Genomic DNA, 26,851 nt, shown 5'->3' with positions numbered 1-26,851 from the left:
GACATCTATGAGTATGTGCACACACCATTTTTGTTGCTCATTTCTAAACTGTCAGAATGTTATTATTGTTCTGCATAGCAGCCAGTCATAGTGCAGCTTTTATTTCTCCAGAGCAAAATAGGAAATGAGATCAGAGATCATATTTAGTCACAAATACATTTTGGAGTAGAATTAGTTCATATTCATACCTTGATGATTTGTGAAAAAACATTTGTGACGGTCCCATTCATTAATATTGGGATTATAGAAATCAATGCACATGCTGCAGTCAATCATACAGAGATGTGTTGAATATATTTCATTTACAGAAATGGCGGTAACAAATTTGCTGCATGTCAATATATCCTTAGGATTTAATATATAAAAGTGAGACACTATTTACATGCAACACCTACATCATTATTACAACAGACAGTTTGTTCACATTTTAAGGGTATTCCCAAGAATATGCCATACATTTCTAACAGATATGTTTCTCACCTCTGGCAACCCATCAGTAAAAAATATTGTATGTATAACACATACTAGGAGTTTAACAAAATGGCAGCCTAGGGGAAATGTATACATTATAAAAAACATTAATTACAATTTAAATACATGTAATTGTTGGCTAGAAAAGTATACTTCAGTTTTTTTTATTTTTTAACAGTATTTTTGCATTCTCAGAATATTTTATAATGTAAGATATGTCATAGTGAATAATTCATGTCATATTTATCTTTTCAATGTTTTCTGTACAGGGCTTTTCAACTGCTCCAAGCTCCCCATCTGTAAATGCACGTTCTATTGCACTTGGTGCATCATTGTCACTTAGTAACATTTCTGGGATTGGTCATAGCACTGAAGTGAAAAAACGTAGAGCACCTCCTCCTCCAAGACCTGCTGCTCCAAAAGTTCCTGTTGAGAAAACTGAAGACATGTCAACTGAGCCGGTATGCTATTATTCTTGTAGCGCTAGTTTGTTGCTAAATATGAAAGTGTACCTGTTTTTATGAGTTGAGCTCTCAGTCTTGGGATCAGTAGAGAAAGTGGGGATAAGCGTGTGGTAGCAGTCTTTGTCTAGCTGCTCCATATACAAAGGTCACTGAGAGCTGTGGAGTAAAGAGGGTTACTGCACACTTACCTCAGCTCGTTCTCCTGATTGGTAACATTCTCAGCTGAGACCCTGATAAATACATGTGTGACATGCCAAAAGTTATTTTAAATGACAGGTACATTCTAAAAGGGATACTTCACCAAATTTTTTCATTCTGCCCAGCTGCAAAAATAAAAATAACCAAACTATAACTCACCTACCGCAGCTCCCCACGTGTGCTGATATTGCTCTCTTGTCTTCTGGACAACGGTCTTCTTCCACGTTCTGCGGCCTGACACATCACACTGCACTGAGCCTATCGAGGGCCAATGATACTCTGAGTGACAGTGTCATGTAACAAGCCCGGATCCATTACAACACGCTGCCGCTCAGGGTATCACCGGCCATGAAAAATTTAGTAAAGTACACCTGTAAGTAATTTATTGTATAATGAAATATCATGTTATTTAGGCATTACAGGATCTTTAGGTAACAACACTTATAAGATGCCTGGATCTCAAATGATATAGCAAATTATTTTTGATTGAGACTCAATGTGGGTGCTGCCATAAGGAGCAAAGAGGTTCAGTGCACATGTATCCTTGAGAACTGATACCATTCGTACGAAATTTGTTTTCATATTAAACTTCTAGTAGTTCTATTTTAACAGTTGAAATTAATTTGCAGTACACCTTTAATAAGAAAAGAGAATTAAAGGAGTAAAAACACACCCTTACTTATCTCCCCTGGTGCGTCCACTATCGCTGCTCTGGTCCACTGTGCACTCCTCTTCCTGGTGTCAGGGGTCGATGTGTCACAAGGCAGCCCAGTAAATCGCTGGCTGCAGTGGTATGATGTCTCAGCCCCTGCCAAGGTCTTCTTTCTTGTTCTAGGGCTCAATATGTCACATTGTTGCTCAGCCAATCACTGAGCCAAAACTGGCTAAGGTAGGACACTGTTATGGCCTGTCATTTACTGAAAAGTACTGTTACACATCAACCCCCTAGCACTAGGAGGCACCAAGGAAACGCTAAAGATTTTTTTTTTCTTCATTTCAGGCAGCCTGGGCACATTTTTTTTAAACCTCTGCTGGAGTAATTTTTAATGTTGCAGTGTCTTTTATGAGAGGCATTGAGGGTATGTTCACACGGAGGAATGTCTGTGTGGAATTCTGCCAGAATATTCCGTTGCAGCATTCTGCTGCATTGTGCAGACGGTGAAAACATCTGCTGTGGAAATCCAGATTCCAGCATCCTTTTCTCTCAGAAATGCTTTGCCTTCTAAGGGTGTGTTCACACTGAGGCATTCACGAGGAATAATTTCGTTCAGGAAATTGTTGCCTTTTGTCATTTTATCCATCAAGAGCAATTCAAGCGGAATTTGAGCGTAATTTAAGCGAAATTTCCATGCGGAAATGAAGAGGAATGAAGGAGGAGGCTATTTAATCTACTTTTCTGAATTCCGCACAAATTCCACCCGAATTCCGCTTGAAAACGATGTCGGGCAGAATTTTTTTTTACCATTGACTTCGATTGGATTCTGCTTGTGGATTCCGCTTGAAGAATGAGCATGTTCTTTCTTCAAGCGGAAAGGAATTCAGCGTCGAAATTCTGCTAGCAGAATTTCCGCAGTGTGAACAGGACAGCAGAAATAACATTAAAGTCAATGGGCAGAGGAGATGTGCATTAATTTGGGAGCGGAGAATTCAATAGGAATTACTCGAGTAAATTCCTCTTGAATTACTCAGTGTGAATGCATTTCCAAGTGGTCCTAGCGCCTGCTGGAATTTTAAATGTGCGGAATATCCTCACGTGTTTCCTTATTTTCCTAACGTGTGAACATGCCATTACTTTAAGGCTAGGTTCACACTGTGGAATTTCTGGACAGAATTTCTGGCGGAGATTGAGACGGCAGCACTAGGACCGTGCCGTCTACATTGCCGTCCCCATAGATGGCAATGCATTTCTGAGCAGATCTCCCAAAAGATTCACCCAGAAATGCATTGCAGTCTATGGGGGCAGGAAAGCAATCTGCTCGGTCCTAGTGCTGCCGGCTCAATCTCCGGCAGAAATTCTGCCCAGAAATTCCGTAATCTGAACCTAGCCTTAAAGGTACTACTTGGACAACCACAAGGGCCCTGTGATTTGTCACTTTTAGGATATTTTGTCTGTATTTTATTGGATATCTTGTCCCCCATATTACATTGTTATATTAAATATAAATGAACATTTGATCAAATACTGATCTCTTATTTTATATCCTATCTCTTGATATATATTTATCTTCGTTGTAAGCTAGATAGAATATTGCACTACATAAGTCTAGAGGACTGTATATTGCTATTTTTATTCAATTATACCATTACTCCTGAGGGTATCGAAGACTCACAGTTAGGATTTGTTAAACAGTGAGCTGCACATTCATACTTATTTGCTGCCTTTATATTTCCCATTCCTTTTAAATACACCTCTGGCTTTGGCTGAAAAATTATAGTGGCAGTTTTCCAAATAAACCTACCAAGTGGAATCTTAGCCTTAGGCTTACATCCTAGCTCTTTTGTATTCTAATACAAATTCATCAGGTAGCTCGGTGTCCTGCTCTGTAGTGTAATAAAAGATGCTATATCACCTCCATGGGTGTCTGTTTTACTAATGTCTTTTTGTCTTTTTGTTTAAAAATAAAAAATGTAACAAAATAAAAAAAGAGTTAAAATAAGTAAATGAACCCCTTCCTAATAAAAGTTTGAATCCTTCCCCCTTTTCCCATTTTTTTTCAATAAAATGATGCAATCAAAAATAAAAATAATCATATGTGGTACCACCGCGTACATAAATGTCCGAACTATTAAAAAAATGAGTAAGTTAAAGTGCACGGTCGATGGTGTACACCTAAAAAAACGTCCAAACTTGTTTAATTGGGCCTTACATGCATCTTGATTGTTTTTATTTAATCCTTGGAATAGCAAGTGGCCTTCTGACAAATAGGCATTTTCAGAAAAAGATTTTAGATTATATGTTTTTTGCATAACTAAACAGGGTTTTGTAGATTCCAACCTTTTGATTTAGAGGAAGTCAAATGCTTTTTTATCAGTAGGGAAGAACGTCAATTCCTCATTAGCGGGGCTTCCTTAAAAAGATAACATGTTTGTTTAGGACATTTTACTGCTACTGTTGCTAACAGGAAAATCCTGGAAGGAGAGCAACTAGTTTATATTTGTAGTGACGCATGAGAAAGGCTGACTTTTTAAATGTCAGGAGATTCTTCCTTTTTTTTTTTTCAACAAAAAACATACAGAATGTTCCCAGATTGCTGTTCTCAGTTTGTGAAAGTATAAAAGTTGGCATAGAGTGTTGTGCATGTACTGCTGGAGGAATTGCTGTTGACCTGTTTCCAGAATCAGAAAGGTGATGAAGTGCAATACTTAGGCTAAGTTTTTTTTTTCATGAATGCCCTCCAAAACTCCACAAGTACCACACACCACTGCGTTTTTTTTCATTAAACGTTAAAGAGTAGCTATCACTAAATTAAATTTCCCTACTCCCCCTCCCCATCTGTCCCTGACACTAACTACATCTATCCCTGTCTGAATTTCTGCCCAAATCCCCATAAAAATACTTTTGGAAAAACGGCTGCAGGAGCTCAGAGTTGAGCTCTCTGGTGAGGGCAGGAAGCGGGCGGCCCCGGCAGGCGCGAAGTCATCTGAAGCCTGGCCGGGGCTCTCTTCCGCCCATCTCCTCTCTCTTTCCTGCAGCTCGCGTGCTGCAATGAATGAGGAGAGGGAGATGCAGGGGGCGGGGATATTAAAATTTTGTGCACCGCGCGCACACGATCGCTGTACTCGCTCTATGCCTGTATAGGAAACAGGCAGAGAGCGAGCACGAAATTTAAATATCCCCGCCCCCCTGCATCTCCCTCTCCTCATTCCAGTGAATGCGCGTTTCGGACTACGCTGGGCCACGCTGCCTGGCCAGCGTTGGTCCGAACGTGCTGAACGTCATGGGGGAAAAGTAATCCTGAGCCATATAGGGTGACACCTAGTGGCCAGGTTTACAAACGTAAAAAAAACACATAAAACATGATTTTTTTTTTAAATAAAATAGATTAGAAACATTTTTTTTTACATAATCTATTTAATATATTTTTTTTTTTAATGAGAGTACCCATTTAACTGAAAGTTGATTCATAAAAGCGTGTCAAACCCGCTTTGCCGTTTTTTCACTCATCTTTGGCATTTTACTGTGTTTTTTTTCCAAAATCACAGCATGTTGAGACTATGGGGGATATTTATTAAAACCTGAACAGAGGAAAGTTGTGGAGTTGCCCATAGCAACCAATCAGCTCGCGTCTTTCATTTTTAACAAGGCCTCTGGAAAATTAAAGATGCAATGGGCAACTGGGCAACTTTTCATTTGCAGAGGTTTTGATAAATCTCCCCCCTATGCATTTCTCTCACATAGAAGTCAATGAGAGCAAAAAAAACAGCTGCAACTTTCTTTTTTTGTATACTTTTTATTTGCCACAACAGTGTGCATCCGTGTATTAGGTAGTTGTGCTGGCTATTTTTACTTTTGTTTTTGCTGTACAATTTAGGGGGAGTGGCACCCTCTGTAGCCGTGCACCCCTCCCTATCCACAGGAGGTTTTTTAAATTGATAGTGGATCCAGTATGTCACCCAGTCAGAGGCTATATGGTAACATAGTTACATAGTTCAAAAGGTTGAAAAAAGACCAGAGTCCATCAAGTTCAAACCCATCCCTAATGAGCCCCTACTGAGTTGATCCGCAGGAAGGCAAAAAACCCTCATACTAGAGGTAAAAATTCCTTCCTGACTCCAATATGGCAGTCAGAATAAAATCTCTGGAACAATGTTCTGTCCCTATAAATCTAGTATACATAACCAACGATGTTCTTACTCTCCAAAAATGCATCCAGACCCCTTTTGAACTCCTTTACAGAGTTCCCCATGACCACCTCCTCTGGCAGAGAGTTCCATAGTCTCACTGCTCTTGCAGTAAAGTACCCCCGTCTGTGCTGATGTAGAAACCTTCTTTCCTCAAGACGTAGAGGATGCCCCCTTGTTATTGATACAGTCGCGGGTATAAATAGATCATGGGAGAGATCTCTGCACGGTCCCCAGATATATTTATACATAGTTATTAGGTCTCCCCTAAGCCTTCTTTTTTCTAAACTAAGTAACCCCAATTCTGATAATCTTTCTGGGTACTGTAGTCCTCCCATTCCCCGTATTACCCTGGTTGGCCGTCTTTGAACCCTCCCCAGCTCCACTATATCTTTCTTGTACACTGGTGCCCAGTACTGTACACAGTATTCTATGTGTGGTCTGACTAGTGATTTGTACAGTGGTAGAATTACTTCCTTGTCATGGGCATCTATGCCCCTATTGATGCATCCCATGATTTTATTTGCCTTGGCCCGACACTGGTCACTACAGCTACATTTACTGTTAACTAACACTCCCTAAGTCCTTTCCCATGTCAGTCGTCCCAAGTGTGCTCCCATTTAATACATAATCCTAGCCTGGATTTTTCCTCCCCATGGGCATTACCTTACATTTATCAGTGTTGAGCCTCATCTGCCACTTCCCAGCCCAAACCTCCAACCTATCCAGATCCATTGTAACAGTGCACTGTCCTCTATAGTGTTTACCGCTTTACAAAGTTTAGTATCATCTGCAAAGATTGCTACTTTACTATTCAACCCCTCTACAAGGTTAATAATTATATATTAAATAGAACAGGACCCAAGACTTACCCCTGTGGTACCCCACTAGTAACAGTCACCCAATCAGAATAAGTACCATTAATAACCACCCTCTGTTTCCTATCACTGAGCCAGTTACTTGCCCACTTGCACACATTCTCCCCCAGCCCCATCCTTATCATTTTTTGCACCAATCTTTTATGTGGCACCGTATCAAATGCTTTGAAAAAAACCCAGATATATGACATCCAGCAATTGCCCCTGGTCCAGTCTGGAGCTCACCTCCTCGTAAAAGCTGATCAGGTTAGTTTGACAGGACCGATCCCTCATAAAGCCATGCTGATATGGAGTCATGCATTTATTTTTATCAAGATACTCCAAAATAGCATCTCTTAGGAAACCCTCAAACAATTAACGTACAACAGAGGTTAAACTAACAGGTCTATAATTCCCACGGTCACCTTTTGACCCCTTTTTAAATATTGGCACCACATTTGCCATGCGCTGACAGTCCCTGTTACTATAAAGTCCCTGAATATTAAGTAATATAATAGACAGAATAGGGGTCTGTCTATTACATTACTTAATTCCTTTAGAACATGGGGGTGAATGCCATCTGGGCCTGGTGATTTGTCTATTTAGATTTTTTGTAGGCGGCAATGTACTTCTTCCTGAGTTAGACAGGTGACCTGTACTGGGAAGTTTACCTTATCTCGCTGTATTTCACCTGGCATTTCATTTTCCTCGGTGAATACAGTGGAGAAGAATTTGTTTAATATATTTGCTTTTTCCGGATCCCTGTCCATAATTTCTTCCTCATCATTTTTTAACCCCTTAAGGACACAGGGCGTATACATACACCCTGTTTCCAAGTCCTTAAGGACACAGGGCGTATGGATACGCCCTGCGCATTTCCAGCCCCCGCCGCTAGCTGGAGGGGAGCCGGTGCCGGATGTCTGCTGAAATCGTTCAGCAGGCATCCCGACATATTGCCCAGGGGGGTCATTATGTCCCCCCATGTTGGCGATGGCCGCAGATCGCTGGACAATTCAGTCCAGCGATCTGTGGCGGATTCCGGGTCAATTGGGTCTCCGGTGACCCGGAACTACTGGCTGATCGGGGCCGTCTCTGACGGCCCCGAACAGCCATAGCCAGCAGGGGTGAGGTGGCACTGGTGCCACCTCATGATCGCCCTGATTTGTCGGCTGTTGCATAACTACAAGTCCCAGCATGCCCTTCCGCTGTCCGTACATGCTGGGGGTTGTAGCTTTTGCAACAGCTGAAGGCACACTGGTTGCAAAACACTGAGTTTGTTACCAAACTCTGTGTTTCACAACCAGTGTGACTCCAGCTGTTGCAAAACTACAACTCCCAGCATGCACTGATAGACCGTACATGCTGGGAGTTGTAGTTTTGCAAAAGCTGGAGGTATTTCCCCCCCCCCCAATGTGAACGTACAGGGTACAATCACATGGGCGGAGGTTTACAGTAAGTATCCGGCTGCAAGTTTGAGCTGCGGCAAATTTTCTGCCGCAGCTCAAACTGCCAGCAAGAAACTACTTTGAACCCCCTGCCCGTGCGACTGTACCCTAAAAACACTACACTAACACAAAATAAAATAAAAAGTCAAAAACACTACATATACACATACCCCTACACAGCCCCCCTCCCCTCCCCAATAAAAATGAAAAAGCCTGGTACGCCACTGTTTCCAAAACGGAGCCTCCAGCTGTTGCGAAACAACTACTCCCAGTATTACCAGACAGCCACTGACTGTCCAGGCATGCTGGGAGTTTTGCAACAGCTGGAGGCCCCCTGTTTGGGAATCACTGGCGTAGAATACCCCTATGTCCACCCCTATGCAAATCCCTAAGTTAGCCCTCAAATGCGCATGGCGCTCTCACTTTGGAGCCCTGTCGTATTTCAAGGCAACAGTTTAGGGTCACATATGGGGTATCGCCGTACTCGGGAGAAATTGTGTTACAAATTTTGGGGGGTATTTTCTGCTATTACCCTTTTTAAAAATGTAAAATTTTTGGGAAACCAAGCATTTTAGGTAAAAATTTTTTTATTTTTTTACATATGCAAAAGTCGTGAATCACCTGTGGGTTATTAAGGTTCACATGATCCCTTGTTACGTTCCCCGAGGGGTCTAGTTTCCAAAATGGTATGCCATGTGTTTTTTTTTTTTTGCTGTTCTGGCACCATAGGGGCTTCCTAAATGCGGCATGCCCCCAGAGCAAAATTTGCTTTCAAAAAGCCAAATGTGACTCCTTCTCTTCTGAGAACTGTAGTGCGCCAGCAGAGCACTTTTCACCCCAATATGGGGTGTTTTCTGAATCGGGAGAAATTGGGCTTCAATGGGGGGTATTTTCTGCTATTACTCTTTTTTAAAAATGTAAAATTTTTGGGAAACCAGGCATTTTAGGTAAAATTTTTTTTTGCTGTTCTGGCACCATAGGGGCTTCCTAAAGGTGCCATGCCCCCCAAAAACCATTTGTCGCTCCTTCCCTTCTGAGCCCTCTACTGCGCCCGCCGAACACTTTACATGGACATGTGAGGTATGTCCTTACTCGAGAGAAATTGGGTTTCAAATACAAGTAAAAATTTTCTCCTTTTTACCCCTTGCAAAAATTAAAAAATTGGGTCTACAAGAACACGTGAGTGTAAAAAATGAAGATTTTGAATCTTCTCCTTCACTTTGCTGCTATTCCTGTGAAACACCTAAAGGGTAAAACACTTACTGAATGTCATTTTGAATACTTTGGGGGGTGCAGTTTTTATAATGGGGTCATTTATGGGGTATTTCTAATATGAAAACCCTTCAAATCCACTTCAAAACTGAACTCGTCACTGAAAAATTGTGAGTTTGAAAATTTTGTGAAAAATGTCAAAATTGCTGCTGAACTTCGAAGCCCTCTGGTGTCTTCCAAAAGTAAAAACTCATAAATTTTATGATGCAAACATAAAGTAGACATATTGTATATGTGAACCAAAAAAAAATGTATTTGGAATATCCATTTTTCTTACTAGCAGAGAGCTTCAAAGTTAGAAAAATGCAAAATTTTCATTTTTTTGATCAAATTTGGGGATTTTTCACCAAGAAAGGATGCAAGTTACCACAACATTTTACCACTATGTTAAAGTAGAATATGTCACAAAAAAACAATCTCGGAATCAGAATGATAAGTAAAAGCATCCTAGAGTTATTAATGTTTAAAGTGACAGTGGTCAGCTGTTCAAAAAATGCCCTGGTCCTTAAGGTGTTAAAGGGCCTACACTTTCATTTTTGACCTTTTTGCCATTTATATAGTTAACCCCTTAAGGACCAGGGGGTTTTCCGTTTTTGCACTTTCATTTTTCCTCCTTACGTTTAAAAAATCATAACTCTTTCAATTTTGCACCTAAAAATCCATATGATGGCTTATTTTTTGCGCCATCCATTCTACGTTGTAATGACATCAGTCATTTTACCCAAAAATCTACGGCGAAACGAAAAAATAAATCATTGTGAAACAAAATTGAAAAAAAACACCATTTTGTAACTTTTGGGGGCTTCTGTTTCTGCACCGTACATTTTTCTGTAAAAATGACACATTCTCTTTATTCTGTAGGTCCATACGATTAAAATAATACCCTACTTATATAGGTTTGATTTATTTGTACTTCTGAAAAAAATCATAACTACATGCAGGAAAATTTATACATTTAAAATTGTCATCTTCTGACCCCTATAGCTTTTTTATTTTTCCGCATAAGGGCTCATTTTTGGCGCCGTGATCTGACGTTTTTAGCGGTAACATTTTTGTATTGTTCGGACTTGTTGATCGCTTTTTATAAATTTTTTCATGATGTAAAAAGTGACCAAAAATACTCTATTTTAAACTTTGGAATTTTTTTTGCCCGTACACCATCAACTGTGCGGTTTAATTAACGATATATTTTTATCATTCGGACATTTCCGCACGGTGCGATACCACATATGTTTATTTTTATTTACACTGGTTTTTTTTAACCCCTTAACGACCAAGGACGTATATTTACCCCGCATTGACCCCGCATAATATCGAGTCAGTCCCGGCATGTATCTGAAGCCGGGACCCGGGGCTAATAGCGCGCAGCAGCGATCGCGGTGCCGCGCGCTATTAACCCTTTAGACGCGGCGTCCAAAGTTGAATGCCGCATCTAAAATAAAGTGAAAGCTGCCCGGCTGCTCAGTGGGCTGATCGGGACCACCACAGTGAAAATGCGGTGTCCCGATCAGCTGGGACACGAGCGGAGGTCCTGTTACCTTCCTCCGACGTGTCCCCTCGGCGATTGATTGCTCCAAGCCTGAGATGCAGGCTTGAGCAATCGACCGCCGGTAACGCTGATCACTGCAAAGCTATGGCTTTGCAGTGAACAGTGCTGGCAATCAGTGTATGCAATGTTACATCCCCCTATGGGACCTATAACACTGCAAAAAAAAGTGTAAAAAAAAGTTAATAAATGTGATTTAACCCTCTCCTTAATAAAAGTTCAAATCACCCCCCTTTTCCCATAAAAAAAAAAACACCATGTAAATAAAAATAAATATAAACATATGTGGTATCGGCGCATGCGTAAATGTCCAAACTATAAAAATTTATCATTAATTAAACCGCACGGTCAATGTCGTACGCGCCAAAAAATTCGTAAGTCCAAAATAACGTATTTTTGGTCGCTTTTTATATCATGAAAAAATTAATAAAAAGCGATCAAAAAGTCCGATCAATAAAAAAATTGTACGTCAGATCACTAAAAACGTCAGATCACTGCGCACAAAATGAGCCCTCATACTTCCCCATACGCAGAAAAATAAAAAAGTTACAGGGGTCAGAAAATGACAATTTTAAACGTATAAATTTCCGTGCATGTAGTTCCAGAAGTAAGACAAAATCAAACCGATATAAGTAGGGTATCATTTTAATCGTATGGACCTACAGAATAGAGGTCAGGTGTCATTTTTACTGAAAAATTTACTGCATAGAAACGTAAGCCCCCAAAATTTACAAAATGGCGTTTTTTCTTCAATTTTGTTGCACAATGATTTAGTTTTTCCGTTTCGCTGTAGATTTTTAGGTAAAATGACTGATGTCACTGCAAAGTAGAATTGGTGGCGCAAAAAATAAGCCATTATATGGATTTTTAGTTGCAAAATTGAAAGGGTTATGATTTTTAAAAGGTGAGGAGGAAAAAACGAAAGTGCAAAAACTGAAAACCCCTCAGTCCTTAAGGGGTTAAATGGGAAAAGGGGGTTGACTCAAAATTTTATTACGAGATTGGTTAAATGATCATAATTCACTTTTTTTTTTTTTGCAGTGTTATAGTTCCCATAGTGGGCTATAACACTGCACACACTGATCTTTTACATTGATCAATGGTTTCTCATAGGAAACCAGTGATCAATGATTCTGCCGCTTGACTGCTCATGCCTGGATCTCAGGCACTGAGCAGTCATTCGGCGATCAGACACCAGGAGGCAAGGAAGAAGACTCTCCTCGTGTCCCAGAGCTGTTCGGGATGCCACAATTTCGCCGCGGACATTCCCCTGAGCTAACCGGCAGTGATTTCCTTTCACTTTAGACGTGGCGTTCAACTTTGAACGCCACGTCTAAAGGGTTATTAGCGCGCGCGCTATTAGCCATGGGTCCCGGCCGTTGTTAGAGGCCGGGCCCGACCCGCTATGACGTGGGGCCACCGGTACGTCCTTGGTCCTTAAGTGGTTAAAGAACATTTTGGGGTTAGTTTTACTCTCTTTGGCAAAGAGTCTTTCTGTCTCTATTTTTGCAGATTTTATCAGTTTTTTACATATTTTACATTTTTCTCTATAGCTTTTTAATGCTTCTTCATTGCCATCCTGTTTTCGTAGTTTAAATGCTTTATTTTTGTAATTTATTGCCCCCTTAACATTTTTATTCATCCATATTGTTTTTTTTATTTATTCCTGAACCTTTTATTCCTATAAGGTATATACAGTCATGGCCGTAAATGTTAGCACCCCTGATATTTTTAAAGAAAATTAAGTATTTCTCACAGAAAAGGATTGCAGTAACACAAGCTTTGCTATGCACATGTTTATTCCCTTTGTGTGTATTGGAACTAAACAAAAAAAGGTAGGAAAAAAAGCAAATTGGACATAATGTCACACCAAACTCCAAAAATGGGCTGGACAAAATTATTGGCACCCTTAACGTAATATTTGGTTGCACACCCTTTGGATAAAAAACTGAAATCAGTCGCTTCCTATAACCAATAAACTTTTTACACCTCTCAGTCAGAAGGTCCACTCTTCCTTTGCAAACTGCTCCAGGTCTCTCTTATTGGAAGGGCACCTTTTCCCAACAGCAATTTTAAGATCTCTCCACAGTTGTTCAATGGGATTTAGATCTGGACTCATTGCTGGCCACTTCAGATCTCTCCAGCGCTTTGTTGCCATACATTTCTGGGTGCTTTTTGACATATCTTTGGAGTCATTGTCCTGCTGAAAGACCCAAGATCTCAGATACAAACTCATCTTTCTGACACTGGGCTGTACAGTGGGACACTGTACATTCATTGAAAATCCTCAAATTTCAAGAGGCCTTGCACACATTCAATAGATAAGCAATTTGACCGTGTAGTAGGAGATGTCGGCGCTGGATGGAGGACACATTCAAGGCATCCTGTGCCAGAGGCAGCAAAACAACCCCAAAACATCATTAAACCTCCACAATATTTCACTATAGGTACTGTGTTCTTTTCTTTGTAGGCCTCATTCCGTTTTCGGTAAACAGTAGAATGATGTGCTTAACCAAAAAACTCTATCTTGGTCTCATCTGTTCACATGACGTTTTCCTGGAAGGATTTTGGCTTACTCAAGTTAATTTTGGCAAAATGTAGTCTTGCTTTTTTATGTCTCTGTGTCAGCAGTGGGGTCCTCCAGGGTCTCCTGCCATAGCGTTTCCATTTAATTTAAATGTCAACGGATAGTTCCCTGAGCCTGCAGGACAGCTTGAATATCTTTGGAACTTGTTTGGGGCTGCTTATCCACCATCTGGACTATCCTGCGTTGACACTTTTTATCAATTTTTCTCTTCTGTCCATGCCCAGGGAGATTAGTTACAGTGCCATGGGTTGAAGACTTCTTGATAATATTGTGCACTGTGGACAAAGGCAAATCTAGATCTCTTGAGATGGCCTTGTAACCTTGAGATGGTTGAGATTTTTCCACAATTTTGATTCAAGTCCTCAGACAGTTCTGTTGTCCATGCCTAGTGTGGCAAACACAGACATACAATGCAAAGACTAAGTGAACTTCTCTCCTTATTATTTGCTTTCAGGTGTGATTTTTTATATTGCCCAAACCTGTCACTTGCCACAGGTGAGTGTGAAGGAGCATCACATGCTTGAAACAATCTTACTTTTCCACAATTTTGAATGGGTGCCAATCATTTTGTCCAGCCCATTTTTGGAGTTTGGTATGTCCAATTAGCTTTTTTCCCTCCCTTTTTTGGTTTAACTCCAATACATATAAAGGGAATAAACATGTGTATAGCAAAACATGTGTTACTGCAATCCTTTTCTGTTAGAAATACTTCTGTCACGATTCGGCTTCCAGGTAGTGGATCCTCTGTGTCAGCGAGGGATTGGCGTGGACCGTGCTAGTGGACCGGTTCTAAGAGGCTACTGGTGTTCACCAGAGCCCGCCGCAAAGCGGGATGGTCTTGCTGCGGCAGTAGCAACCAGGTCGTATCCACTAGCAACGGCTCAACCTCGCTGACTGCTGAGAAGGCGTGGGACAGAAGGACTAGGCAGAGGCAAGGTCAGACGTAGCAGAAGGTCGGGGGCAGGCGGCAAGGTTCGTAGTCAGGATGGATAGCAGAAGTTCAGGTAACACAGGCTTTGGACACACTAAACGCTTTCACTGGCACAAGGCAACAAGATCCGGCAAGGGAGTGCAAGGGAGGAGATCAGATATAGCCAGGGAGCAGATGGAAGCCAATTAAGCTAATTGGGCCAGGCACCAATCATTGGTGCACTGGCCCTTTAAGTCTCAGAGAGCTGGCGCGCGCGCGCCCTAGAGAGCGGAGCCGCGCGCGCCAGCACAAGACAGCAGGGGACCGGGACGGGTAAGAGACCTGGGATGCGATTCGCGAGCGGGCGCGTCCCGCTGTGCGAATCGCATCCCCGACGGCCATGACAGTACAGCGCTCCCGGTCAGCGGGACTGACCGGGGCGCTGCAGGGAGAAAGACGCCGTGAGCGCTCCGGGGAGGAGCGGGGACCCGGAGCGCTAGGCATAACAGTACCCCCCCCTTAGGTCTCCCCTTTTTTTTGTCCGGTAACTGCCTCCCCTGGGATGAGGACACCGGGAAAGAATGGAGGGTTTCCTCAACGGCAGGCAGAGCAGCAGGAGTAGGAATGGGGAGGGAGGGCAGAGGGTGAAGCTTGGCACGGGGCAGGGTGACACAAGGACGGGAGCCATGAGGAGGCACAGAGGCTTGCCTTACGGGACTGGGAGGGGGGGAGAGGCACTTCCTAAGGCAGGCAGAGTCCCAGTTCTTGATCTCCCCGGTGGTCCAATCAAGGGTGGGAGAATGAAGCCGGAGCCACGGCAGACCGAGGAGGACCTCAGAGGTACAGTTGGGGAGAACGAAGAGCTCAATCCTTTCGTGGTGGGGTCCAATACACATCAGGAGGGGTTCTGTGCGGTAACGCACGGTGCAATCCAGTCTGACTCCATTGACCGCGGAAATGTAGAGCGGCTTGACAAGACGGGTCACCGGGATGCGGAATTTATTAACAAACGACTCCAAAATAAAATTTCCAGAGGCACCGGAGTCCAAGCAGGCCACGGCTGAGAGGGAGGAGTTGGCTGAAGGAGAAATCCGCACGGGCACCGTGAGACGTGGAGGAGCAGACTTGGAACCAAGAGACGCCACACCGACGTGAGCTGGGTGCGTGCGTGGAGGACGGATAGGGCAATCCACCAAGAAATGCTCGGTACTGGCACAGTAAAGACAGAGATTTTCTTCCCTACGGCGATTCCTCTCTTCCTGGGTCAGGCGAGACCTATCCACTTGCATGGCCTCCTCGGTGGGAGGCCCAGGCGTAGATTGCAACGGATACTGTGGTAGAGGTGCCCAGAGATCTAAGTCTTTTTCCTGGCGGAGCTCTTGGTGTCGCTCAGAAAAACGCATGTCAATGCGGGTAGCTAAATGGATGAGTTCTTGCAGGTTGGCAGGAATCTCTCGTGCGGCCAGCACATCCTTGATGCGACTGGATAGGCCTTTTTTAAAGGTCGCGCAGAGAGCCTCGTTATTCCATGATAACTCGGAAGCAAGAGTACGAAATTGGATGGCGTACTCGCCCACTGAAGAATTACCCTGGACCAGGTTCAACAGGGCAGTCTCGGCAGAAGAAGCTCGGGCTGGCTCCTCGAAGACACTCCGGAGTTCAGCGAAGAAGGCCTGGACTGTGGCTGTGGCAGGATCATTGCGGTCCCAGAGCGGTGTGGCCCAAGACAAGGCCTTTCCTGAAAGAAGGCTTACTACGAACGCCACCTTAGACCGTTCTGAAGGAAACAAGTCCGACAACATCTCCATATGCAGGGAACACTGAGACAAAAATCCACGGCAGAGTTTAGAGTCCCCATCAAATTTGTCCGGCAGGGACAAGCGGAGGCTAGGAGCGGCCACTCGCTGCGGAGGAGGTGCAGGAGCTGGCGGAGGAGATGGTTGCTGCTGTAGCAGAGGCAGAAGTTGCTGTAATGTGGCGGTCAACTGCGACAGCTGCTGTCCTTGTTGGGCAATTTGCTGCGATTGCTGAGCGACCACCGTGGTAAGGTCAGCGAGACTTGGCAGCGGCACCTCAGCGGGATCCATGGCCGGATCTACTGTCACGATTCGGCTTCCAGGTAGTGGATCCTCTGTGTCAGCGAGGGATTGGCATGGACCGTGCTAGTGGACCGGTTCTAAGAGGCTACTGGTGTTCACCAGAGCCCGCCGCAAAGCGGGATGGTCTTGCTGCGGCAGTAGCAACCAGGTCGTATCCACTAGCAATGGCTCAACCTCGCTGACTGCTGAGAAGGCGTGGGACAGAAGGACTAGGCAGAGGCAAGGTCAGACGTAGCAGAAGGTCGGGGGCAGGCAGCAAGGTTCGTAGTCAGGATGGATAGCAGAAGTTCAGGTAACACAGGCTTTGGACACACTAAATGCTTTCACTGGCACAAGGCAACAAGATCCGGCAAGGGAGTGCAAGGGAGGAGATCAGATATAGCCAGGGAGCAGATGGAAGCCAATTAAGCTAATTGGGCCAGGCACCAATCATTGGTGCACTGGCCCTTTAAGTCTCAGAGAGCTGGCGCGCGCGCGCCCTAGAGAGCGGAGCCGCGCGCGCCAGCACAAGACAGCAGGGGACCGGGACGGGTAAGAGACCTGGGATGCGATTCGCGAGCGGGCGCGTCCCGCTGTGCGAATCGCATCCCCGACGGCCATGACAGTACAGCGCTCCCGGTCAGCGGGACTGACCGGGGCGCTGCAGGGAGAAAGACGCCGTGAGCGCTCCGGGGAGGAGCGGGGACCCGGAGCGCTAGGCGTAACAACTTCATTTTCTTGAAAAATGTCAGGGGTGCCAACATTTACGGCCATGACTGTACCTCTTACAGTGAGAAGTAAAAGTCTCCCATATTTTGAGGACATTATCCCATTTTATATTGTTAAGGGCTTCTCTGAGTACATCAAACTTTGCCTTCCTGAAGTTCATTGTTTTTGTGTCCCCTCGCGAGGTTCCCTTATTGAAGAAAAAGTTTTAATGTATTATATTATGATCACTATTTCCTAGGTGTCCTTTTATCTCTATATTATTTACTCTGCCAGGTCTGTTGGTTAATATTAAGTCTAGTAGGGCACTCCCTCTGGTTGGGCCCTAAACCATTTGGGACAGATAATTGTCTTTACATAGTTACTTAGTTAGTACGGTCGAAAAAAGACATATGTCCATCAAGTTCAGAAACCTGTTTCCTTTATGAGATTCACAGGTCTCAGTCTCCCAGTTTATATCAGGATAGTTAAAGTCCCCCATTATTATCACATCATTCTGATTTGCTGCCTTGTTTATTTCCCTCAGTAGTTGATCTTCTGCTTCTTCCATTATGTTTGGTGGCCCTATCAGAACTTTTTTTTATTTTTCTCTCCATATATTTCTACCCATAATGTCTCCACATTATTGCTTCCTTCCCAAATATCCTCCCGCAGTGCGGCCTTCAGACTGGACTTTACATAAAGAAAAACTCCACCCCCTTTCCGTTTTGTCCGATCCTTCCTGAATAGACTATATCCCTGTATGTTGACCGCCCAACCAAGTCTCTGTTATACCCACTAAGAGTGCTGCTGCAACCTTCCTTTTTTTTATAGCAAAAAAAAATATAAAAAATAAACATCACAAGAAACACTATGTAGGTTTAGCATTGGTGTTTCATCTGTTTGTTTTCCCATTACTTCAATAAGAATATTCTTCAAAAAAAGAATAATTTGTCTTGTCTTGATAAAAAAACGCAGGGAAAAAGAAACTCAAAAACTGAATCTTGGGAATGCGAAATAACAAGGCAGCTTTTTGTGGCATTTTTTTTTTCAGGTCACAAAAACGCCAGAAAGACTCCAAGTGAAGAGGTCTTCTGGGCAAATAAAATACTTCAGTATATACCCCCCTTCGTACAAAAAAAAAAAAAAAAAAAATAATAATAATAATTAACAGCATACTTACCTCCCCTGGTCCTGGGAGCAAGCACACAGCACTGGACCCTGAGTAGCTGGCCAATCTTATCTGTCAGTTTTCTATGCTGCAGTTATCTATTTATCTTCCTATATTGTATGTTTGTCTATCTATCTATCTAATATCTAGGAGCATGCTCTAGCAAATGTGTGTAGGGTGTGGCGCATCTGCTAGCTATAGGACTGTGGGCCCCAGGGCAAATTTATAAATAAAAAAAAGAAAAATACACATAGATAACATGAACATATGTAAGACATTTATTTATGCATGATAATATAATGCATAATATTATAATTTTGTTTCCCTTTAAGTGACAGACAGTTACAAAAAAAACAGTATACAAGGAGCAGATATTATAAAAATACATATTACCACCATATTGTTACTGACCTAATCCAAGACCAGAATTACAAATAATACCATTATACATGGGACAAATAATTCTTCCACACCATGACTACAGCCGTTACCACCACACAGTAACAGGATAATATCACCATATTGATGATGCTAAATTCAGTATATCAAGGCCAGAATTTTCAACAGAGTTAAAGGGGTATTCAGGAATTTTTTTTATTTGACTATGCTACAGGGGCTGTAAAGTTAGTGTAGTTCATAATGGGATCGACCGATATTGATTTTTTAGAGCCGATACTGATAGCTTGTGAACTTTCAGGCCAATAGCCGATAACTTATACCGATACTCTGTGCATTTTAATCCCCCCCCCAAAATATTCTTGGTAAAATGAGGGTACGTGTGTGTGTGCGGGTATACCCTGATAAACAGTTTCTGGCCCTGCAGAAGCCGCTGCAGATCAGTGATTTAAAGCGGGCGCTTTAAATCAATGAACTGCAACGGCTTTTGCGGGGCCAGAGACCGCCACCCGATTCTCTCCCCCTGCCTGTCCTGGGGTCCTGAGTCCAACCACTGCTGCTTATCCTCTGGCCAGAGACCGCCGCTGCCCCATTGCCACCCCCATCCCCGGTTACCTGTTCCCGGGGTGCGCGCTACTTCTGGCTCTGGCGGCGTCCTGAAGCGGGCGGCGGCGGCGGTCTCTGGCCCCACAAAAGCCGCTGCAGTTCATTGATTTAAAGCGCCTGCATTATCGGCATTATCGGCAGGTTAGATGTCGATAGTGATAACTTACAAAATCGTGAATATCGGCCAATAATAATAATCGGCCAATAATAATAATATAGTGTCTGTACCTGTGTGTGACGGTGGTCTTGCAATTCTTATGTCATTTTTGCTCCAGTATTTACATTTAAACAGCATACAAAATTACTCAGGTCTCGGGTTTTCACTAGTCACTAGTCAGTTGTGCAAAGGGAGACAGTCCTGCTTCAATGTGTGGAGCAACCGCTGGGTAGGAGAGAGATCATTTTGCAACAGCTGTAGGCACTCTGGTTATAAAACACTGGTCTTTTGAATGGATGCAGCTCATTTGTGCTGCAATGGGTGGGGTGGCTAATGTGTGGGAGGAAGGAATGTAACTTCACACTTTCAGACCAACTATGGGATGTGTAGTTTATAAGTCCGAACTTCAACAGGAAATACCCAGTTCACAAAAAAAAAACTGGCAGGTATGCACTAAAATCACCTAATGGTGGTTAACCCCTTTAATTTATTTCGGATACAGCCTCACATAGGTCATCAGGTTGTGCATGGCTTTACAACTTTGCTCCATTCACTTCAGTGGAACTGAACTGCTTTACCAAACATTCGGGATAGATGTGGTGCTTTTTTTTATTTTATTTATATATATATATATATATATATATATATATATATATATATATATATGTATATATATATATGTATGTATATATATATATATATATATATATATATTATTTTTTTAATTTATTTTTTTAAAGAAATTGGTAAGGACACACTATGTTCCTACCCCGTTAATCATATCCGTTAGCATTTCACTGAAAAAAAAAATGCTGACATATACTCTTACCAGGAGCAGTGGACCACATTCAATTTTATGGCTAAAAAGAGTTACCTAATGTTTTAGGACGCATCTACTATTTCAAAAGATCTTTCCATCTTTTCTTTTTCTTCCATGTGGTTGATTTTATTTTACCAAGTTCTGCCAAACGACCCATAGTTTAAGTTCTAGCCCGAGTGTACTTTTGAAACAGAGTTCTGACTGAACTGTTTCTACAGGTTTAGTTCACTCATCTCACAAGGCACGTCTTGGCTTAGGACAGCTGAGGAAGACTTGCTTAATTGAAATGCCTTTTGTACTCTGTGACATGAAATAAATACAAAGAATTGTATCAATAATTGGTAAGTCCCAAGATTGATGCTTTACTATCCTGTATAGTATGAGGCCCCTCTGAGCACCCTGTATAGTGTTAGGCCCCCATGTTATAACAAAAAATAATGAACTCACCTGTTTCATCACTTACCTGCAGCTTCTCTCTATCTGGTCTCCCACAGCTTGTATCTGAGCCTCTGGTGCAGGCAGTTTGGTAAAATAACACTGCCTGCGCTGAAAGTTCCTGGCCCTCTTCTCCGTCACGGTACAACTGTGTGCGTGTCTTAAAGATGCACTCACAGCTGAAAGGCATGCTCGTCTAGGGTTCAAGGACCCCTTTCCATGTTTTCAACAAGCATTTTGCAACTCTTCCCCCTTGTGCTAATGGGCACAACCCATTTATGTGTCTAAAGCCATAGTATTTGCTGGGAGTTTTAGACAAAATCTTTCACTATCGGATTGTTTCCTTATTCAGTCCTGTTAATTTAAAGCAGAAAAACATTATACACTTAAAGGAGGCTTAAGTAAGGGTGGGTTCACACTACGTTTTCTCCCATACGGGAGCGCATACGGCAGGGGAGAGCTAAAACCTCGCGCTCCCGTATGCCTTCGTATGCGCTCCCGTATGTAATTCATTTCAATGAGCCGGCCGGAGTGAAACGTTCGGTCCGGTCAGCTCATTTTTGCACCATATGCGCTTTTACGACCGGACCTCAAACCGTGGTTGACCACAGTTTTAGGTCCGGTTGTAAAAGCACATACGGCGCAAAAATGAGTCGACCGGACCGAACGTTTCACTCCGGCCGGCTCATTGAAATGAATTACATACGGGAGCGCATACAAAGGCATATGGGAGCGCGAGGTTTTAGCTCTCCCCTGCCGTATGCACTCCCGTATGGGAGAAAACGTAGTGTGAACTCAGCCTTATACAGAAATGTATATTACCAAATATTAATAAAGACTCTCTATAACAGTCACATGTTAGGAAAGCAATATTAACCCCTTAACCCGTACAGGACCTAGGACGTATGCATACGCCTTCTGTACCTGGGTCTTAAGGACCCAGGGCGTACAGGTATGCCCGTGGGAATTCCGGTCCATGCCGCGTGCCGGGAGGAGAGCTACTATTGGCTGGACGATCCAGCCAATAGCTGCCGGCAGGGGAGGGATTAAACGGCATCCTCTACAGCGCTGACCATTAGCTGAGTTCAGTCAGCCTTCAGAGCTGCAAGAGGAGCCAGGGACCCCCCTCTGCACCCATCGGCTCGCCTCAGGAGACCCGAAGATCCCCTAAATCAAGGACAGAATCAACCAGAGGGAAAGGTAGGGGAATCCGTGTAATGAAGTAAAAAAAAAAGTTAAAAAAATAGTTTAAAAAATCCCCCCCCCCCCCTTACCCAAGAGTACGCCACATTTTTTTTAGCGTGACCCAGGCCCTATTAGGGGTTCAGGGCGCTACAATTTGCCCCCCACCCCTTTTTTTGGCCGCAGTATTTTTATTTTTTTTGCTCACATAACGGTGTGTGATTACTAATTACACACCGTTATACATAGTTACACCAAGCACTCACTACACACTCCCCCGCCCCAACAGTGTATAGTAAAACAGCATTTTAGTAAAAAAAATGTATTTACAAATCCAAAGTCGTCAAACACCTGTGGGGTGTTAAGGCTCACTGTGCCCCTTGTTACGTTCCTTGAGGGGTATAGTTTCCAAAATAGTATGCCATGTGTTTTTTTTTTGCTGTCCTGGCACCATAGGGGCTTCCTAAATGGGACATGCCCCCCCAAAACTATTTCAGCAAAATTTGATTTGCAAAAGCCAAATATGACTCCTTCTCTTCTGAGCATTGTAGTGCGCCAACAGAGCACTTGACATCCACATATGGGGTGTTTCCACACTCAGAAGAGATGGGGTTACAAATTTTGGGGGGCATTTTCTACTATTACCCCTTGTAAAAATGTAAAATTTGGGGGAAAACTAGCATTTTAGTGAAAAAAAAAAATCATTTACACATCCAACTTTAACGAAAAGTCGTGAAACACCTGTGGGGTGTTAAGGCTCACTGTACCCCTTGTTACGTTCCTTGAGGGGTGTAGTTTCCAAAATAGTATGCCATGTTGTTGTTTTTTTTTTGCTGTCCTGGCACCATAGGGGCTTCCTAAATGGGACATGCCCCCCCAAAACCATTTCAGCAAAATTTGATTTGCAAAAGCCAAATATGACTCCTCTTCTGAGCATTGTAGTGCGCCCGCAGTGCACTTGACCTCCACATATGTGGTGTTTCCATACTCAGAAGAGATGGGGTTACAAATTTTGGGGGGCATTTTCTCCTATTAACCCTTGTAAAAATTTTAAATTTGGGGAAAAACCAGAATTTTTGTGAAAAAAAAAAAAAAAGAAAATCATTTACACGTCCAACTTTAACGAAAAGTCGTGAAACCCCTGTGGGGTGTTAAGGCTCACTGGACCCCTTGTTACGTCCCTTGAGGGGTGTAGTTTCCAAAATAGTATGCCATGTGTTTTATTTTTTTGCTGTCCTGACACCATAGGTGCTTCCTAAATGCAACATGCCCCCAAAAACCATTTCAGAAAAACTCACTCTCCAAAATTCCACTGTCGCTCCTTCCCTTCTGAGCCCTCTACTGCGCCCGCCGAACACTTGACATACACATATGAGGTATTTCCTTACTCGAGAGAAATTGGGTTACACATTTTAGGAAGATTTCTCTCCTTTTACCCCTTGTAAAAATAAAAAAAATGGGTCTACAAGAACATGCGAGTGTAAAAAATGAAGATTTTGAATTTTCTCCTTCAATTTGCTGCTATTCCTGTGAAACACCTAAAGGGTTAACAAACCTTTTGAATGTCATTTTGAATACTTTGAGGGGTGTAGTTTTTATAATGGGGTAATTTGTGGGGCATTTCTAATATAAAGGCCCTTCAAATCCACTTCAAAACAGATCTGGTCGCAGAAAAATTTTGATTTTGAAAATTTTGTGAAAAATTGTAAAATTGCTGCTATACTTTGAAGCCCTCTGATGTCTTCCAAAAGTAAAAACATGTCAACTTTATGATGCAATCATAAAGTAGACATGTTGTATATGTGAATCAATATATAATTTATTTGGAATATTCATTTTCCTTATAAGCAGAGAGCTTCAAAGTAAAAAAAAAAAATCAAAATTTTCAATTTTTTCATCAAATTTTGGAATTTTTCACCAAGAAACGACGCAAGTATCGACAAAATTTTACCACTAACATAAAGTAGAATATGTCACAAAAAAACAATGTCGGAATCAGAATGAAAGGTAAGAGCATCCCTGAGTTATTAATGCTTAAAATGAAAGTGGTCAGATGTTCAAAAAATGGCCGGGTCCTACAGTGAAAATTGGCTGGGTCCATAAGGGGTTAGGGACTCGGCCTATTTGGGCCTTAAGGACTCAGACAATTTTATTTTTACGTTTTTGTTTTTTCCTCCTCGCCTTCATAAAATCATAACTCTTTTATATTTTCATTCACAGACTAGTATGAGGGCTTGTTTTTTGCGCGACCAGTTGTACGTTGTATTGACATCACTCACTTTACCATAAAATGTATGGTGCAACCTAAAAAATACTATTTGTGTGGGGAAATTAAAAAGAAAACCGCAATATTGCTAATTTTGGAAGGTTTTGTTTTCACGCCGTTCAATTTACGGTGAAAATTACATGTGTTCTTTATTCTTTGGGTCAATACAATTTAACCCCTTAACGACGCAGGACGTATATTTACGTCCTGCGCCGGCTCCCGCGATATGAAGCGGTGATAGCGCCGTGATCCCGCATCATATCGCGTCGGTCCCGGCGCTAATCAACGGCCGGGGCCCGCGGCTAATACCACACATCGCCGATGTGCGGTATTAATCCTTTAGAAGCGGCGGTCAAAGCTGACCGCCGCTTCTAAAGTGAAAGTGAAAGTGACCCGGCTGCTCAGTCGGGCTGTTCGGGACCGCCGTGGTGAAATCGCGGCGTCCCGAACAGCTGACCGGACACCGGGAGGGCCCTTACCTGCCTCCTCGGTGTCCGATCGGCGAATGACTGCTCCGTGCCTGAGATCCAGGCAGGAGCAGTCAAGCGCCGATAACACTGATCACAGGCGTGTTAATACACGCCTGTGATCTGTGTAAGAGATCAGTGTGTGCAGTGTTATAGGTCCCTATGGGACCTATAACACTGCAAAAAAAAAGTTTAAAAAAAAGTGTTAATAAAGGTCATTTAACCCCTTCCCTAATAAAAGTTTGAATCACCCCCCTTTTCCCATAAAAAAAATAAAACAGTGTAAAAAAAATAAAAAATAAACATATGTGGTATCGTCGCGTGCGTAAATGTCCGAACTATAAAAATATATCATTAATTAAACCGTACGGTCAATGGCGTATGCGCAAAAAAATTCCAAAGTCCAAAAAAGCGTATTTTGGTCACTTTTTATACCATTAAAAAATGAATAAAAAGTGATCAAAAAGTCCGATCAAAACAAAAATCATACCGATAAAAACTTCAGATCACGGCGCAAAAAATGAGTCCTCATACCGCCCTGTACGTGGAAAAATAAAAAAGTTATAGGGGTCAGAAGATGACATTTTTAAACGTATAAATTTTCCTGCATGTAGTTATGTAGATTTTTTCCAGAAGTGCGACAAATTCAAACCTATATAAGTAGGATATCATTTTAACCGTATGGACCTACAGAATAATGATAAGGTGTAATTTTTACCGAAATATGCACTGCGTAAAAACGGAAGCCCCCAAAAGTTACAAAATGGCGATTTTTTTTTCCGATTTTGTTGCACAATGATTTTTTTTGGGGTAAAATGACTAATGTCACTGCAAAGTAGAATTGGCGACGCAAAAAATAAGCCATAATATGGATTTTTAGGTGGAAAATTGAAAGGGTTATGATTTTTAAAAGGTAAGGAGGAAAAAACGAAAGTGCAAAAACGGAAAAACCCTGAGTCCTTAAGGGGTTAAAGGATACCCATGATAATATACTTTTCTATTACAGTTGCGCTTAAAAAAAAAATCGCAAACTGTTTAACCAAATTAGTACGTTTAAAATCCCCCTATTTTGAAGACCTATAACTTTTTCATTTTTCCGTATAAGCGGCGGTATGATGACTAATTTTTTGCATCTGTACTTTTTATTGATACCATATTTGCTTATATAAAACTTTTAATACATTTTTTATTAATTGTTTTTTTTAATAAAATGTTATAAAAAAAAAGCAGCTATTTTGGACTTTTTTTTTTATGTTCACGCCGTTCACCGTACGGTATCATTAACATTTTATTTTAATAGTTGGGATATTTACGCACACGGCCATTCCAAATATGTATATCAAATATTTTTTATTTACACTTTTTGGGGGTGAAATAGGGAAAATGGGACAATTTACATTTTTATTCTGGGAGGTTTTTTTTTTTTTTTTTTTTACTTTTTATTTATTTTTTTACTTTTATTTTTACACTTTAATAGTCCCCATAGGGGACTATTTATAGCAATCATTCGATTGCTAACACTGTTCAGTGCTATGCATAGGACATAGCAATGATCAGTATTATCGGTCATCTTCTGCTCTGTTCTGCGATCGAGAAGAAGACCCGTGGAAGGCAGCGGAGGCAGGTGAGGGGACCTCCGGCTGCCATGCTGGATGATCAGATTGCCGCTGCAGCGCTGTGGGCGATCCGATCATCCATTCAAAGTACCACACTGCCGCAGATGCCGTGATCTGTATTGATCACAGCATCTGAGGGGTTAATGGCGGACATCTGCGCGATCGCGGTTGTCCGCCATTACCGGCGGGTCCCTGGCTGCTATCAGCAGCCGGGACCTGCCGCGCATGACCCAAGCATCGCTCCGATGCTCGCGGTTATGTATAGGACATAAATGTACGTCCTGGTGCGTTAAGTACCAGCTCACCAGGACGTACGTTTATGTCCGGTGTCGTTAAGGGGTTAATTATGCATATTTCTAC

General features: G+C 42.4%; 1 protein-coding gene across 6 annotated transcripts in view; it reads left to right on the top strand.

Annotated features, from left to right (window-relative positions):
* Positions 1-26,851, top strand: part of COBL (cordon-bleu WH2 repeat protein) — a 612,569-nt gene that overhangs the window by 367,798 nt on the left and 217,920 nt on the right. For all 6 annotated transcript variants that reach the window (XM_056520341.1, XM_056520342.1, XM_056520339.1 and 3 more), the window contains one exon: positions 741-932. In XM_056520341.1, coding sequence (XP_056376316.1) covers positions 741-932 — 192 coding nt within the window. The remainder of the gene's footprint in view (positions 1-740; positions 933-26,851) is intronic.

Source organism: Hyla sarda, chromosome 5, assembly GCF_029499605.1.
Source record: "Hyla sarda isolate aHylSar1 chromosome 5, aHylSar1.hap1, whole genome shotgun sequence".
Taxonomy (NCBI): Eukaryota; Metazoa; Chordata; class Amphibia; order Anura; family Hylidae; genus Hyla; species Hyla sarda.
Note: the sequence above shows the minus strand (reverse complement) of the source record. Positions and strands in the feature narration are given on the sequence as shown.